A 16,197-nucleotide genomic window follows, 5' to 3' on the forward strand; every position below is an offset into this window, starting at 1 on the left:
ATTATTAATATAAAATTATCTTCACAAGAGTAATAATCTTTTAATAATTTTAATTAATATATAGAGTTGTCACACTTTCTTTTATAATTTTTTTAATAAATTCTTATATTAATCATCTAATCTTTTTATTGATAAGATAATTATTTAAATCGATTATTTTTAATTCAAATAAATTCATATACTAATAATTTTTAATACTAAAACTAATAAATATAATTATATTAACAGTTAAGGATGTTATATATAAATTACCTTTTTTATTTTACTACCTGGTGTTTTTTAAAGTTCGATTTTACTATTTGTTCTTAGTGAGGATTCGTTAATTAATTGTGTGACAATCTAATACTTTAGTCTATCATATCATTACTTATTTTAGCTCATTTCATTAATTTCTCACATCATTACTTAATCCAATAATATAACATTTTGTTAGCTTATTTATTAGTTCGACACATTATCACCTAATCAATAGTATTGCACTATTAGTTTCTTTTGTTTGTTTGCTACATAATCATTTAACTAGTTATGAAACGCTTTGTCATGTCATCCTTTAATTAATTTTGAGCTAAATACTAGTTTAAAAGAAGAAAGGTAAAGAAATTGTACCAAAGAAATTATCTAACTTACTTATCAGGTGCCAACTTAACACACACATGTGCAAAATATGTCGAGGGGGCACTCAAACAAGTTATGTGGACCTTGCACCAAAGAAATTGCCGTGAAACTAACCCAAGAAAAAGGCAAAGCGCAATTTCCTGATGGAAACTGAGCCGAAATAAGAGAACATGGCATTTGCAGTTAGGGCTTTATGGGCAGTGAGAAAGAGTTGCAGAGGAAGTCCTCGCCGTTATTGTTTCAGCAAACATGCGCATTCAAATTCAAATTCACATTCAAATTCAAATCCCCTTCTCTTGAAATTGCTTCAGGTTCCGAACTCGCACATTAAAACGACGCTGGATCAGGAAATGGCTTCCCTTCAAAGCTCGCAACGTTCTTGGGACTTCCTTATTACCTCTCTCTCCCCTTCTTCCTCCGACAAAGCTCGATTGGTACTAGTACTAATCTTCTCTGTCTCTGTTTTCCGTTTCATCATTTTTTTAACTGCGTTGTTTTTTGTTTTATTTAATAGAAAATTCCAGCAATTTATGGTTAACATGGTAAATACCAATTACCTGTGGCGAGATATTTTCTTTTATTATATTATTACTAGTTTCATTTCAATGGACAAATGCTTATTATGCATATAATTAAAATTAAAATTCATAATAAATCAATGTTTTTTAATATATAATTGTACTTTAAATTTTACATTGAGCAATTGAAATTGTAAAAAAGCTTGAAGGTGATAAGTAGTTAAGAAAAATAAGTATATATAGATGAAGACAAAAAGAGAGTTTTTTGAGAGAACTAAGAGAGATTTGTTTGGCTAGCTGTGAGACTGAAATGCTAGAGAAGAGAGAATATCGGAATCTGTAATTGAGAGTCTCTATTTTCTAAGTGTGTATTCTAATTTATAATATAGGAGTAGATAACCCACAGATTACAAAATGGTAAATTGGTGGTTTTAAGAAATTTTGAGATAAATTTTATGTAACCATTTGTTAAGATAGACCCTCTTTTTTTAAGAGTAATTTAGCAAGTTATAACTTTGATTTTACCAAAATATACCCAATGTATAGTTTGCTAAAAGTTCCTTCTGATTAGCAAGTCTGATAGGAATTTTTAAATCTATTCTCACTTGGTTTTTGAAAGGAGTATTTAACAAGATATATAAGATTTTTTTTTAAAATACACTCAAAGTATAGTTGGTTAAAATACTTATGTTTAAAAAAAGAGGGTATATGTTAGCAATTCGTGCACGAGCATGCACACGTGTGTGTAATGTGGTTTCATTTTCTCAACTATGTGACCAATTATGCTTGGTGGATTGACTATACAGACTGTGATGAGATGATCAATATTCTCACATATATTATTATTGAATGGTCAGATTTTGGAATGGATTTTGGAGAAGATGCTGAAAGAAAATGAGAAAGATCGAGATCTCTTCTCTGAACTCATCTTTCTATGTGGAAAAGTGAAGGACGTGATGCTAGGAATGCGTGTGTTTAGTTCTATGGAGGCTACTGGAGTTAAACCCAATTCACTAGTTTTCAATTCCCTTATAAGTGTTTGTTTGTCTTCCCATGATATTGTTACAGCAGTTAGTTTATTTGAGATCATGGAGAGTTCAGAGAGCTATAAACCTGATTTTCACACTTATAATATCTTTATTTCAGCATTTTCCAAGTCAGGGAATGTTGATGCCATGTTAGCTTGGTACTCAGCGAAGAAGGCTGCCAGACTTGGTCCTGATCTTCAAATGTTTGAATCCCTCATATCAGGCTGTGTTAATTCTAGAAAGTTTAAGATTGCTGATAGAATTTTTGAAGAAATGATGATTTCTGGAATTGTTCCTAGTGCTTCCATAATTGAAAGTATGCTTAATGGGATTTGCAAGCAAAAGAGATTGGGTCGGGCAGAGGAGTTTTTCACGTTTGCGATGGATTCTGGATGGGAAATAAATGAGAACATGGTTGATAAGTTAGTAGCTATGTATCTTCAACTAGGGAAAGCGGAAGAAATGGAAGGTCTACTTAAAACTATGATGAAGCCCTGTGTTACTACTACTGGTGTTCTCACACGAATTCATTGTGGGATTGTGAAGATGTATGCAATGGTAGATAGATTGGATGATATAGAGTTTGCTGTGGGTAGAATGCTTAAACAAGGGTTGTCATTCACAAGTGCAGATGATGTTGAAAAGGTCATCTGCTCATACTTTAGAAGGGAAGCTTATGATAGGCTAGACATATTCTTGGAATGTTTAAAGAGATGCTATGTCCTTAATAAATCAACATATGATTTGTTGATATCTGGCTATAAAAGAGCACGCTTGCTTGAAAAAGTAGAAAGGGTGATGGAAGACATGAAATCAGCAGGATTAGTTTAATGTTTGGTGTGACGATTACGGATAAGCTCCATGACATTTGCACCAAGCAGCAATATTGAATATACCATCAAATGAATTCTGAAAGTTCAGTGTCATTTTACCATTTCTCCCTCTCTATCAAGCTAACAACGGGATTGAGGAAGGGTTGTTATGTCAAATTTAGGCTTCTGTATAATTGACACAGGCCATGCAATTTTGACTGTTAATGTGACTTCAACAACCTCGTGTATTTTTTGTTTTTTTCTTTTTGTATTTTTTGGGGGTAGTGATTTCACATTGCAAAACTGAAATAATGATGGAGAGAAATTCCTAATTTATTTTATAACAAAAAGCATGTAGTTGGATGTTTGGTATACATGTTTCATTGCCCCTTCGATTTCATTAGTTCTATCATCTTGGCACAGCTCAGGAATTTAGAAGTAACTCGAGAGATGTAAACTTGTAGAGTAGGGTTAGCTAAGAGAGAAAACTAACCGAACCAGATGAATAGATGAATATCCGAGAGTTTAGAATGAACCTGAAATTGATTGTATGAATTACCTCTAATTGTGGTTACAAATGCTATTTATACTCCTGTTAGATCTTACACCTAACTAACTAGTCAACCACAGCTAACTATTAACCACAGTAAACTAACTACATGAAATAGAAAATAACAATGAATTACAGTTACAAATGAGACACCCAATCACATCTCATCATACGAAATAGAGATGCTTATTAATATTCTAGACATATTTGAGTCTTATTTGAGTAAATTTCTTTAAAAGCATTTCTAAAAGAGAAAAATAAGAAGAAAAATAAAATAAGTTTCTCTATAAGTTAAAATTAATTTTTTATTAGCTAATTAGTTAATTTGTAAAAGCTCTTTCATATAACTTTTCTAAAAAATGAGAAAACATCTACAAATCAATTAACAGTTAGCTCATATAGAACTAATCTTAATTTATGGAAATGCTCATTTTAATTTTTGCTTATTTTTTTTTGCTAAAAGTATTTCTAAAGAAATTTATCCAAACAGATACATTATATTTACAGTGATTCAAATACAACTTTATAATCAGATCCGATGTTACAAAGAAAGGATCTCCAAGTCCTAGTTTTTTTATTTTTTTTACCCATTTAGACAAAACACAACAAATTACCTCAAGTAGCCATGTTCCTATTTTATTTACCAAAGTAGCAACATTTATTGTTCACAGTGAGAATTCGGTCCTGGCACACCCTAATTCTCACCTTAGTTTTGCCAATTTCCTTTTGCACACCCTCGTAGAATTCAGGTACCCCAACCCGAAGCCTAAAGGTGTTTTTTGTATTGTCTTTTTTTTGTTTCTTAATTAATTTGGTTTCTAGTTTTTTAATAATACAAATAGAATAATAATTAGTAGTATATTTAAATATTATATTTAAATAATTTAATTTTTAAATATTAACATATATTATAAATTGTAAGAATAATTATTAATAGTTGTTAACATTTTTAAATGAATGATACATTATAATTGAACTTTAATAAAAATTAATTTGATAAATAAAAATAAGTATAGAGAAAATGATAATGTTAAAATAATAAACAACAGTAACCAAGACAAATGAATGATAACTTAAAAACAACAAACATGAATGACAACACAAACAGGGGAATTTATAATCTAAAAATAACAAATTTGATTAAGAGAAGAAGCTTTTAATCAACAAATATGATTAAAAGTTTCTTCTTTTCATCATAACAAGCTTTGGCGTTGGGGAACATGTCCATTGTTGAGGCAAAAGTAGAGGTGAAATTGTCCCCATGAAATAAATTTTTGAAGTAAAAATGATATTTTTTTAGTTTTTTGGTACTTTTTGTGCATTTTTAGACTGATTGAAGTTATGAAAGTTGTATTATTGGTTTCATTAACATGAAAACTATGAGAATGAAGTATTATTGGAACCAAAATACCTGATAAACATAATCATAAAGGTGTCAAAAGTTGTCATCATGGATTGAAACTTTGAAGTAAATGTGATATTTCTAGTTTTGGAACACTTTTTTAATGCGATTTTAAGCCGATTGGAGTCGTGAAAATTGTATTGTTGATTTCATTGATATGAAAACTATGGGAATGAAATATTATTGGAACCAAAATATTTGATACACATAATCATATAGGCGCTAAAAGTTGCACTCATGGGATAAAATTTTGAAGTAGAGGATTTTTTTTTCTAGTTTTGGGCACTTTTTTATGCATGTTACATCGATTGGAGTTGTGAAAGTCATATTTTCGGATTCATTGACATGAAAAATATGAGTATGAAGCATTATTGGAACAAAAAAAACCAATACACATAATCATATAGGCTCTAAAAGTTGCACTCATTGAATAAAATTTAAAGTAAATGTGATTTTTTTCTTGGTTTTTGGACGCTTTTTATGCAATTTTAGGAAAATTAGAGTTGTGAAAGTATTATCGGCTTCATTGATGTAAAAACTATGGGAATTAAGCATTATTGGAACCAAAATACCTTATAGACACATAATCATATAGACGTCAAAAGTTGTGATCATGGATGAAATTTTGAACTAAAAGTGAAAATGTCTAGTTTTTGGGCACTTATTTTATGTGATTTTAGTCTGATTGTAGTCATGAAAGTTATATTATTAACTTCATTGACATAAAAATTGTGAGAATGAAGTAATATTAGAACCCAAATACCTAATATACATAATCATATAGGTGTCAAAACTTGTCCTCATGAAATGATGGTTAGCATGTTTTTTTTATAGAGGACCATGTCACATTGAAACATGTGTCACATTGAAATGTGTCCCATGATGTTGGCCAACTTAAATTATGATTGTAAGGATCATAGTTTCACCCAATGAACAATACTATTAAAGTTAAAGTCTCTGTAGATGTGATGACCCTGGCACACATGGCTTAACATGTAGAAAGAAATTCTTGTTAAACAACATGCATGAGATTACAAATTCTACAAATTTAATTTTTTATGAAAAATTAAAAATTTCAATAATTAAAATGTAAATAAAACATCTCCATCTATTTTTAAAGGGAGTTGCTATTGGCCCAAAGAGGTTTTGTTATTGGCCCCTACAATCTCTCAAAATTCCAAGATTACCCCACCCCAAAAAGCAATATGATATCGTGATTCCATTGCACAAAAAGGGGTGCAAAATTTTCGCACAATGGAATTGATGTCATAATGCTTTTCAAGGTGTGGAAAAAATACACAACGAAATCATGACCCCATAGTGCAATGGGGGTTAAAACATGACAGTATTACAAAAGTATGATTTCGTTGTATGATGTTTAACGGAATCACACTTCCATTTTGATTTTGTTTTTGGAAAAAATAAATGTACAATGGAATAACACTTTCATTGTACATTTTTTTTAGAATTTGAAAAAGTCTACAGAAATGATATGCATTGCATCCAATTTCATAGAAATGTCAACTACATATTGAGGTTCACATCCATAAAAATAATGGAATACACATTCAATGTTTGCCATGAACAAAATGTCTACTACATATTAATACTAAATATTTCAATCCTTAGAAAGGTTTACTGCATATTGAGATCCTCTAACTAATTGAAATTGTATTGAGTTGAAAGCTTGTGTGCATTGATTGTAAGGCCTTTGCCATGAGCAGGTTTCAAGTGTGTAGTAGGTTCTCCATTGTGGTACAACAGAGGCAAGGGACAATGATCCTTTAAAAAAAAGATTCATTATCATATCATATATACAAAAGACAAAGTTAGCAAAAAAGTCAATATTAGCTTACAAAGGTAAATGGTATGTTTAGTAGATATTATATACCTGCACAAAGTGATTTCCATTGACAAGTCCAATGGAAATGAGATGGGGCTTTGCTGACACAAGACCCCTAAGTGGAAAGAAGGTCCAACTCTACAACCTAGATAAGTGGACCAATACAACATTATACCGACTAGCAATGACATAACCATGTCAGGAATGTTCATCCACTTCTCATAAGGCTATGGACCATGTTCGACATACAAAGAAGTTATTGTCGCAACCTACCCATCGGCGGGAGGGCGACGCGGGGCTCGCGGGTGCGTCTTCCAAGAAAGGAATACGCGCGGAGTTGCCACCAACGTTTATTTGAGGAAAACGTTGGAAAAGCCGGAAAAGACGTGATCTACGAACTTTAAGTGAAAGGTTCGGGAGTTGTATTTACGCACGGGGAAGGTATTAGCACCTCACACATCCGTCACAAGAGACGACAGCCTTTAATCAAATGTGCAAATATGACTTCAATTTATGTTATCTTCCCCCTTTTTTTCACGTTCTTATGTCTTTTTATGCCTTTTATATTTTTTTATCTTTTTGTGGTCGACAAGGGTGTTTCCCTTTGCTCCTACGTATTCCTCAATTGTGATGAGAAAATCAGACCTACGTAGTTCTTTAGTGAGCAAAACATTTTGGTTAAGTTATTTTTTATCCTTTTTTGCAAGATATGTTTTTATTGAATGAAAGGTCATTTAAGGCGTTGGACCATTAGGCAATCTTTCAATTCTTTTGAAAAGTGAGAAAACATTAAGGCATTGGACCATTAATGATTTCTTTATTTTTGAAAGAGGTAACAAAGTTACATATTGATTTTAGGCTTTTTAGAAATCTACACTTAACCAATAAAAGCGGAAAAGACCATTTCAAGGCGTTGGACCTTTGAAAATGGCTTTTTTAGGCGATGACAAAAGTTTGGTTTATGAATTGATTTTAGCCTTAGTTTCACTTTGGTTATTAGTCGATTCGATTTAAGAAAGAGAAATCCCAAAGAAAAAGGTCCGATTGATTTTTTTTATTTATTTTACTAAAAGATATTTTTTATTATTATATTATTATTTTACCTCTTTTTGGTTTCCAACGTGGTTACGGCATGACCGAACGGTCGGATTTCATTTTAACAAAAATTAACGGATGTCAAAATTCAAATGATCAGTGGAAATTTATTTTTTTTTATTAGGGGAGAAAATGACTTAAGTAAATGACTAAAGCACGTCAAAAGGGGGGTACGGAAAGTAAATGAAATGAAAATAAAAGCACGTGAAACAAATGAGGACCACTAAGGGTACATAGAATGAATTGAAAAGTTCGATTTCGGGAACTTACCGGTTGAAGACCGAAGAAGGACGAAGAACGAACGAAGAACGGTTGAAAATCTTCGCAAAATCACCCACGGAAACGTTACGAAAGCGCCTCGGCTTGGATTTTCTTCACAGAAACAATTTTTCTCACTAATTTTAAGTGAATCTCAAATACTAGGAGGGTTGAACATTTTTCTCCTTCACTCCTCCCCCTATTTATAGGAAAATAGGGGAGGAGCTTGCCACCCAGCTCGCCCAGGCGAACTAGGTTGCTTCCTCCAGAAGCAACCGTCTTCTGGAGGAACATCCTGGAAGGCCCAAGTGGGCCTAGTTGCTATTTGAACCCCCATTTTTACTAAATACACCCCCTGCCTTTTTTTGGTGATTCTTTTTCCGTAAAGTTACGAAAACTTACGAATTTCGTAACGATACTTGTTTTCTTTCCGTAATGTTGCGGAACCTTATGGATTACGTAATCATCCCATTTTTGCCTTCCGGAACGTTACGAAACTTTACGGATTGCGCACTAACACTTCCTTTTAATTTCCGGCATGTCACGGAACTTCACGGATTGTGCTACAACGCTTTTCTTTTGGCTTCTGGCATGTCTCGGAACTTCACAAATTGCTTAACGATGGGTGCCAAATACCTCGAAGTGGTCAAACGAGGGTCGCATCCCAACAACGGATGGTCCCCGAACGAAATTAGGGTATGACAGTTGCCCCTCTTTACTTGTCTTTTATTGGAGATAAAAGGGAAGTAAAGATAAGACACTAATTCGTTCGAGCGAAACACCATTCGGCCAGTGAATCTCCCTGCCAGCGGAACCTGCAAAAATTTCAAAATGATCAGTACCGACACATCATCCTGATACTGTCGAATTTGTTCCTCTTGGTTGATACAAGATGCAGAATGACCATAATTTGTCTCTGCGTTTTGTTGGACACGATCGAGCCTGGGCGGCGAGACACAGAATGACCACAATTTGTCTCTGCGTGCCACCGGACACGATCGCCTCTGGATGGCGAAAAGGTGCGCGGAATGACCATAATTTGTCTCCGCCCACCTCTCGACCTACTGTCCCTGAATGACAAAGGGTGCAGAATTTGTCCCTGCGCGTTTATCACTCGACTTGCGAAATTTGAATGACAAAGGGCGCAAAATCTGTCTCTACGCGTTTACCACCCAACTTGCTGTTCCTGAATGATAAAGGGCGCAGAATTCGTCTATGCACGTTTATCACCCATTTTGTGAAATCTGAATGGCAAAGGGCGCAGAATTCGTCTATGCGTGTTTACCACTCGACTCGCTGCTCCTGAATGATAAAGGGCGCAAAATTCGTCTCTACGCATTTACCACCCAACTTGTTGTTCCTGAATGATAAAGGGCGCATAATTCGTCTATGCGCGTTTACCACTCGACTCGCTGCTCCTGAATGATAAAGGGCACAAAATTTGTCTCTGCGTGTTTACCACCCAACTTGTTGTTCCTGAATGATAAAGGGCACAAAATTTGTCTCTGCGCGTTTACCACCCAACTTGCTGTTCCTGAATGATAAAGGGCGCAAAATTCGTCTATGTGCGTTTATCACCCAATTTGCGAAATCTGAATGGCAAAGGGCGTAGAATTCATCTATGCGCGTTTACCCACTCAGACTCGCTGCTCCTGAATGATAAAGGGCGCATAATTCGTTAATGCGTGTTTATCACTCATCGAGCGTGCAGATGACCGTAATCTGTCTTCGCATGTCATTGGGCCCGCCGCCTTTGGATGACAAAAGGCGCAGAAGACGGTGTTAGTCTCTACGTGCTATCATGCTTTGAGTCTTAGAGATAGCAAAAGAAAGTTTAAACGGATAACCACTCGGGTATCTCCGCATGTCACGTGACTCCAAGGTCAGTATGACAGAAATTGTCTGCGCGGAAGATGACGTAAATCTCCGCGTGTCAACGGGCTTGTTGGCCGCGATTGACAAAGGGTGCAGAAGACGACGTTAGTCTCTGCGTGCTATCATGCTTTGAGTCTTAGAGATAGCAAAAGAAAGTTTAAACGGATAACCACTCGGGTATCTCCGCATGTCACGTGACTCCAAGGTCAATATGACAGAAATTGTCTGCGCGGAAGATGAAGTAAATCTCCACGTGTCAACGGGCTTGTTGGTTGCGATTGACAAAGGGTGCAGAAGACGACGTTAGCAAAAGAAAGTTTAAATGGATAACCACTCGGGTATCTCCGCATGTCACGTGACTCCAGGGTTAGTATGACAGAAATTGTGGGGCGGCCGACAAAAGCGAGGCTCTTGCTCCTACGTATCCTCAATGAGGAACTCAGACCTACGTAGTTCTGGATAACTTGTGAGACTAAAAATAGTCTTAGTGTTTTCTTTACTAAAATGAGAACATGCTTTAGTAAAGAGACAAAACTTCCAATTGATCAGAGCAGCATATTTTTTGGATGAAAAACAATGTGTCTATCGGGGAAGGAGAGTATACTGATGAAATCTTCTCATAATCATAAATGAGATTTTGGATGTTAGCATTTCGTTTCTAAATGACCATTTTAGAGGAAACACTGGGTTCAACAAAAATAGAAGAAAATCGCTCAAAGTGTATTAATCTCACACAGGTAAGTGTTTCGTCCTAATTCCGAACCATAGATATGTCATGACTTGATCTTGCAAATCATTTCCAATCAAATCAAAGATTACATGCGTGATCATGGATCAGTAGGACTTTTTCTTGGGATTGGTGTTTTTTTTGTGGGAATTTTGGCTTTGAATGTTTTTGGCCTTTTCCTTTTCTGTTTTTCTTTAGTGCGGGGCGAAAAAGTCGCTGACACACAGGATTTTGGTTGGCAATCAAAGGGAGATGACCACTTTAGGTCATGGTTTCCTTTCTTTTCTTGTTTACTTGGTGACAAATCTGTATTGTTCAGATATTGTCTGGTCCTAAGACCTTTCTGCATATTTCTTCTTTTCTCTTAAGATCTTTGATCAAGAATTCTCTTTCTTTTTTGCTTTCCCCCATTTTCCTTGATTGGGAATTTTCCCTTTTTGCTTTCTTCTGATTCTTTTGATCGGGAATTTTCTCCTTTTCTTCTTTTCTTTTTCTTTTTTTGTTTTCTTTTGAGGACAAGGTTTATGGTGAGTTGGGACTTTGGCTCAAGGCTTGTAGAACGGATGGACATGATATATGTCAGGGTGTTGGTCTGGTTTAGGGATAAAAGGGAATGTCCCACATTATTTCCATGACACAAATGCAACAATGATGATTTGGAAATTGTATGCAAAACTAGTCATGCATGCACCTATGCGGACACTCAAGTGTCAAACTTTTATGGTCATGTGATGCTAGGGCTCAGGATTCATTTCCTCTATTTTAGTCAACCCAGTTTTTCCAAAATATGTTCTTTTATCAATTTGTGCATTCATCCGAGTCTATTTTTGGGTGTTTGGGAAAATTTTCACAGCATTCACCCTTCAGGTGTATACACATTTTTTTTCAAAAGCTGGTTATGATCAGTGAATTTTTTTTCAAAGAAAAGCTGGAAGTCATCTCTTTTCAAAAGCATGTTGTTTTTTAGCTAAACAACTTTTTATTTTTATTTTCTTTTTTCTTTTTTATCATTTGTTTATTTCTTTTTCTTGTTTATTTTTGTTTTTTCCTTTTCATGAGGTATTTTGCTACCTAAACATGTGTATATTTTTGAGGTATTTTTGCTATATACATGCATATCCAAGGTATCTTGCTACCTAAACATACATATATATGTTTTGTGAGGTATTTTTGCTATATACATGCATATCCAAGGTATCTTGCTACCTAAACATACATATATATGTTTTGTGAGATATTTTTGCTATATACCTGCACATCCAAGGTATCTTTCTACCTAAACATACATATATATATTTTGTGAAGTATTTTTTTTGTTACATACATGCATATCCAAGGTATCTTTCTACCTAAACATACATACATATATATATATATATATATATATATATATATATATATATATATATATATATATATATATATATTTTGTGAGGTATGACTACCTTCCGAGCTTGTGCTTGTTTTATTCAAATTCCAAGGATCATGAGCAACTAGGTGTGTCCTACCATAACTTGCGAAACAAAAGGTGATCAAATAACAAGCAGAAATTTAAAAGTTACTAGGTTGCCTCCTAGTAGCGCTTCTTTAACGTCTTGAGCTGGACGCCTGATGACTTGTCGGTCACGGACCTAGTACTTTGCATACCTTTGGATTTGGACTTGGTCGCCTATTGGTCGACCATGTGTCGTAGGCAACGCTCTAACCTTTTTGTGGATGAGCTAAGGTGAACTCTAGAGGTGGTGGTGGTGCGTCTATTGCCCACTGCCGGCCATCCCCAGGTTTTTGTGGTGTCTCGCCCTGCGCCTGCCTGGGGACGCAGTACTTCTTGATGAAAGCTCGGTTAGTAGGGGGCCTGATGACCTTGCTGGGGGCGACAGACACTTCGTAGAACTGACAAAGGCTCGTAATCAGAGCTGGAAACCCCAGGGCCCTGTTGGACTTCTCCGGGTCCACTAGGTGTCTTGTGGGCACGATCCCTGCAAATAGTGGATGGCATCAGAAACCAGTTGGAAATAATGCATACTTACCTATGTCACGATGGCATGACCTTGCTGGGGGGACGAGCACCCTGTAGGACTGACAAAGGCCCGTAACCAGAGCTGGAAACCCCAGGGCCCTATTGGACTTCTCCGAGTCCACTGGGTGTCTTGTGGGCGTGACCCCTGCAAATAGTAGATGACATTAGAAATCAATTGGAAATAATGCATACCTACCTATGTCGGGATGGCACAGACCAACTGATACTTCTGTAAGGGGAGATCGGCATTACGGTCGCTGGGCAGAATGTTGCTAAGTAGCAATGTCATACATATCTGTGTAAGAGTGGTCATGTTGGTGCGCAAGATCCACACTCGTCTCTTTGCAGCGGCACGGGTGAAATCCTGCCCCGGTATGCATAGTAGCTGCGTGATAGCCTCCCTCTCTGGTTGTGCTCGCATAGTTGGCCCTCTTTCGGGATCAAGGGGTGGCCCCGGAGTTGATAAAAGGAAAGTACTGGCTCCTTAACCGGGAGCGCAAGTCTCGGTTAAGCATTAAGGGCAGAGGACCTTAAATTCTCTTAAGGTGCGGATGTGGAGCCCACTGAAGGCGAGAGCGTGTAGCCCTCTAAAGGTGAGAATGTGTAGCCCTCTGAAGGAGAGGACATGTAGTCCTCTGAAGGTGAGGGCATGCAGCCCTTTGAAGGAGAGGACGTGTAGTCCTCTGAAGGTGAGGGCGTGTAGCCCTTTGAAGGCGGGGGTGTGCCGCCCTCTGAAAGTGAGGACGTGTAGTCCTCTGAAGATGAGGGGGTGTAGCCCTCTGAAGGTGAGGACGTGAAGTCCCCTGAAGGTGAGGGCGTGCAGCCCTCTGAAGGCGAGGACGTGTAGTCCTCTGAAGGGGAGGACATGCAGTCCTCTGAAGGCGAGGACGTGCAGTCCTCTAAAGGCGAAAACATGGAGTCCTCTGATGGCGAGGACGTGTAGTCCTCTGAAGACGAGGACATGTAGTCCTCTGGAGGCGAGGAGGTGTTGTCCTCTAAAGGCGATAGGTACTAGTACCCAAGGGTCCACCCTTATGAGAAAGCATGAGATTGACTCATTGAGAGAACCTGTCATCCCAAATTCAAAAGATTGGACATTAGATGTAGGAAATTTATGCAGTTAACATGATTTTTAGGGATGCAGATGCATGCAACCTTTGTCGTGAAATTTGGTAAATGCGGACTTCATATGAAACAATGCAATGCAATGGAAAGTTGTACAATGACATTCTTTCCCTATTTTGTGATTTTGATTTTGATTTTTTTTTTGGAAAACACAGATTGACTGTCCTTTTGAAAGAGGTGATAATTCATGCAACCTTATCCTATCTTTTGCAAATCTCTCCGGGAACTTCCTCAGAGTGTATGTTCTGTTTGATTTAGTCACTTGACCATTTTGGAGTGACGACAATGGAGCCGTTTGACATTTAATCAATCCATATAAATTCCAGATTTTGTCCCTTTTTTTTTTGTTTAAAAACATCAACGGGTGAGAACTTTTGATCTGCCCCTAGGTTTACTTGAGGCTCATGCACGGTGCCCCTCATTGCCCCAGTGTAAGGCTTTGAGGTACCAATCTTTGTTTTCACAACCTAGTAGCAAGGAAGAATGAAAGAAGCAGTTGATTCTTGCAAAAAGAATTTTCCAAGGACGAGAAATAGTTGAAGGATTTTTTCAATCGACAGATTAAGTCAAATGACTCCTATTCTTCACTTCTCTAGGGATGATAAAATGAGGTCACATGAATGTCTATATTCTTACTTGAAAACACAGTCAATCAAATGCCTTTTTTTTCTTTTATTTTGAAACTTATTTGTTTTGAACTTTACTCGTCATTTTACGGCACCCCCACCAACGTGCAAGACGAGTAATCTCTGATTGAACGGTCTTGGAAGTCAACACTCAGGAGCGCAGGTCGCTTGAGCAAATAGACCAATGGCTTGCACTCACATTCCGATGGAAGTTGAATAAGCAAAGATGTGTTTGTGAGAGGATGAGAGAGACAAGGATGTCCATTTTATCCATCTTATTTAGCATTGTAACTGTGGTTTATAATAATGGCATAAACTTGAAAATCATGATGAGTCATTAGAGACATCTAACAACAGCTTTCAAAATTGCCCCACGTGTGGCATCTCTTGTCAATATCAGGACTTACACGCGATTCTCCTCAAATTTCAGCCAGCCCACATCAACTAGACCTTGCACCTTACGCTTCCGGGCCCTACAATGCTCAATGGAATGCCCCGAGGCTTCTCCATGATAAGCACACGTTGCATTCGAATCGTATCCTCGGAGAAATGGAGGTTGAGGAACCTTGGTTGGGGTTATGGCTACCATTGAATTATCGAGTAGATATGGGAGCAAGTCAACATAGGACACTAGAATGGGGGTGAATTCTACAGGCTTTTTTTGCAACATTCATTTCTTGGTTGGTGTTTTGGTTTGTGCTAAAGGTTGTTTTTAGCATTGGTTGTGTGGTAGGTGGGTTTTGTGATTGATTTAGGGATGACCTTTTGTGGATAACTGGGTGGCGGGTAAGGAGAAGGGTTGTTATTGGCTGAGTAATGACATTGTTGGGTTGGTGGGAAACTTGGCCGTATAGGAATGGCAGCCGCATCATGGGTTTCTTCTTCATTCTCACCCTCTTTATTTGCCCCAATTTTCTCATTCGTCCAAGCAGGATGATCAAATTTTCCTCTTTTCAGACCCACTTCGATCCTTTCGCTGGCGAAGACCAAATCTGTAAAACTTGAAGATGTGTAACCCACCATTTTTCATAGTAGAACACCGGTAACGTGTCTACTATCATTGTAATAATCTCTTTCTCTGTTATTGGGGGCGCTACTTGAGTTGCCAAGTCTCTCCATCTTTGGGCGTATTCTTTGAAAGATTCGTGCCCCCTTTTTGCACATGTTCTGTAGTTGCATCCTATCCGGAGCCATATCAGAATTGTACTGACACTGCCTAACGAAGGCAACCAGTAGGTCCTTCCAAGAATGGACTCAGGAAGGTTCCTAAGTTAGTATACCAGGTGACAGTTATCCTAGTAAGACTTTCTTAGGAAAAATGTATCAGCAGTTTCTCATCTTTTGCGTATGCCCCCATCTTGTGACAATACATCTTTAGATGGTTCTTGGAGCAAGTAGTCCCCTTGTACTTGTCAAAGTCCGACACCTTGAACTTGGGAATGACCATGTTCGGGTACCAGGAACAACTCTTCTAGGTTAGCAAAGACACAATCTTCGTCTCCTTCAATGTCCTTGAGCCTTTCCTCTATATGATCCAACTTTCCCTTTTCAGCCATAGCAGGAGGGGCTCTTCCCACTGCAAAATGCAAGGGTTGTGGTTGTGGGCGAAACTGAGGGCCCTCCAAAGTGTTTGGCATGGGTATACCACCAACTACTTGCCCTCCAGTGGCATATCTGAGGCAAGGCTCGAAGTCGGTTAGCTT

At 37.2% G+C, this 16,197-nt stretch overlaps 1 protein-coding gene across 1 annotated transcript; it reads left to right on the forward strand.

Annotated features, from left to right (window-relative positions):
* The first annotated feature begins 616 nt into the window (after nt 1-616).
* Nucleotides 617-3,371, forward strand: LOC114383428 (pentatricopeptide repeat-containing protein At1g62670, mitochondrial-like). The gene is made up of 2 exons (XM_028343108.1): nt 617-1,049; nt 1,991-3,371. Exons 1-2 carry the CDS (start codon nt 786-788, stop codon nt 2,990-2,992), a joined length of 1,266 nt encoding a protein of 421 aa, XP_028198909.1. The 5' UTR covers nt 617-785; the 3' UTR covers nt 2,993-3,371.
* The last annotated feature ends 12,826 nt before the right edge of the window (nt 3,372-16,197 follow it).

Source organism: Glycine soja, chromosome 14 (assembly GCF_004193775.1).
Source record: "Glycine soja cultivar W05 chromosome 14, ASM419377v2, whole genome shotgun sequence".
Taxonomy (NCBI): Eukaryota; Viridiplantae; Streptophyta; class Magnoliopsida; order Fabales; family Fabaceae; genus Glycine; species Glycine soja.

Coding starts and splice junctions, on each gene's coding strand:
- LOC114383428 (XM_028343108.1), top strand. CDS start 786: ATGGCATTTGCAGTTAGGGCTTTATGGGCAGTGAGAAAGAGTTGCAGA. Junction 1,050..1,990: donor CCTCCGACAAAGCTCGATTG/GTACTAGTACTA, acceptor TTGAATGGTCAG/ATTTTGGAATGGATTTTGGA.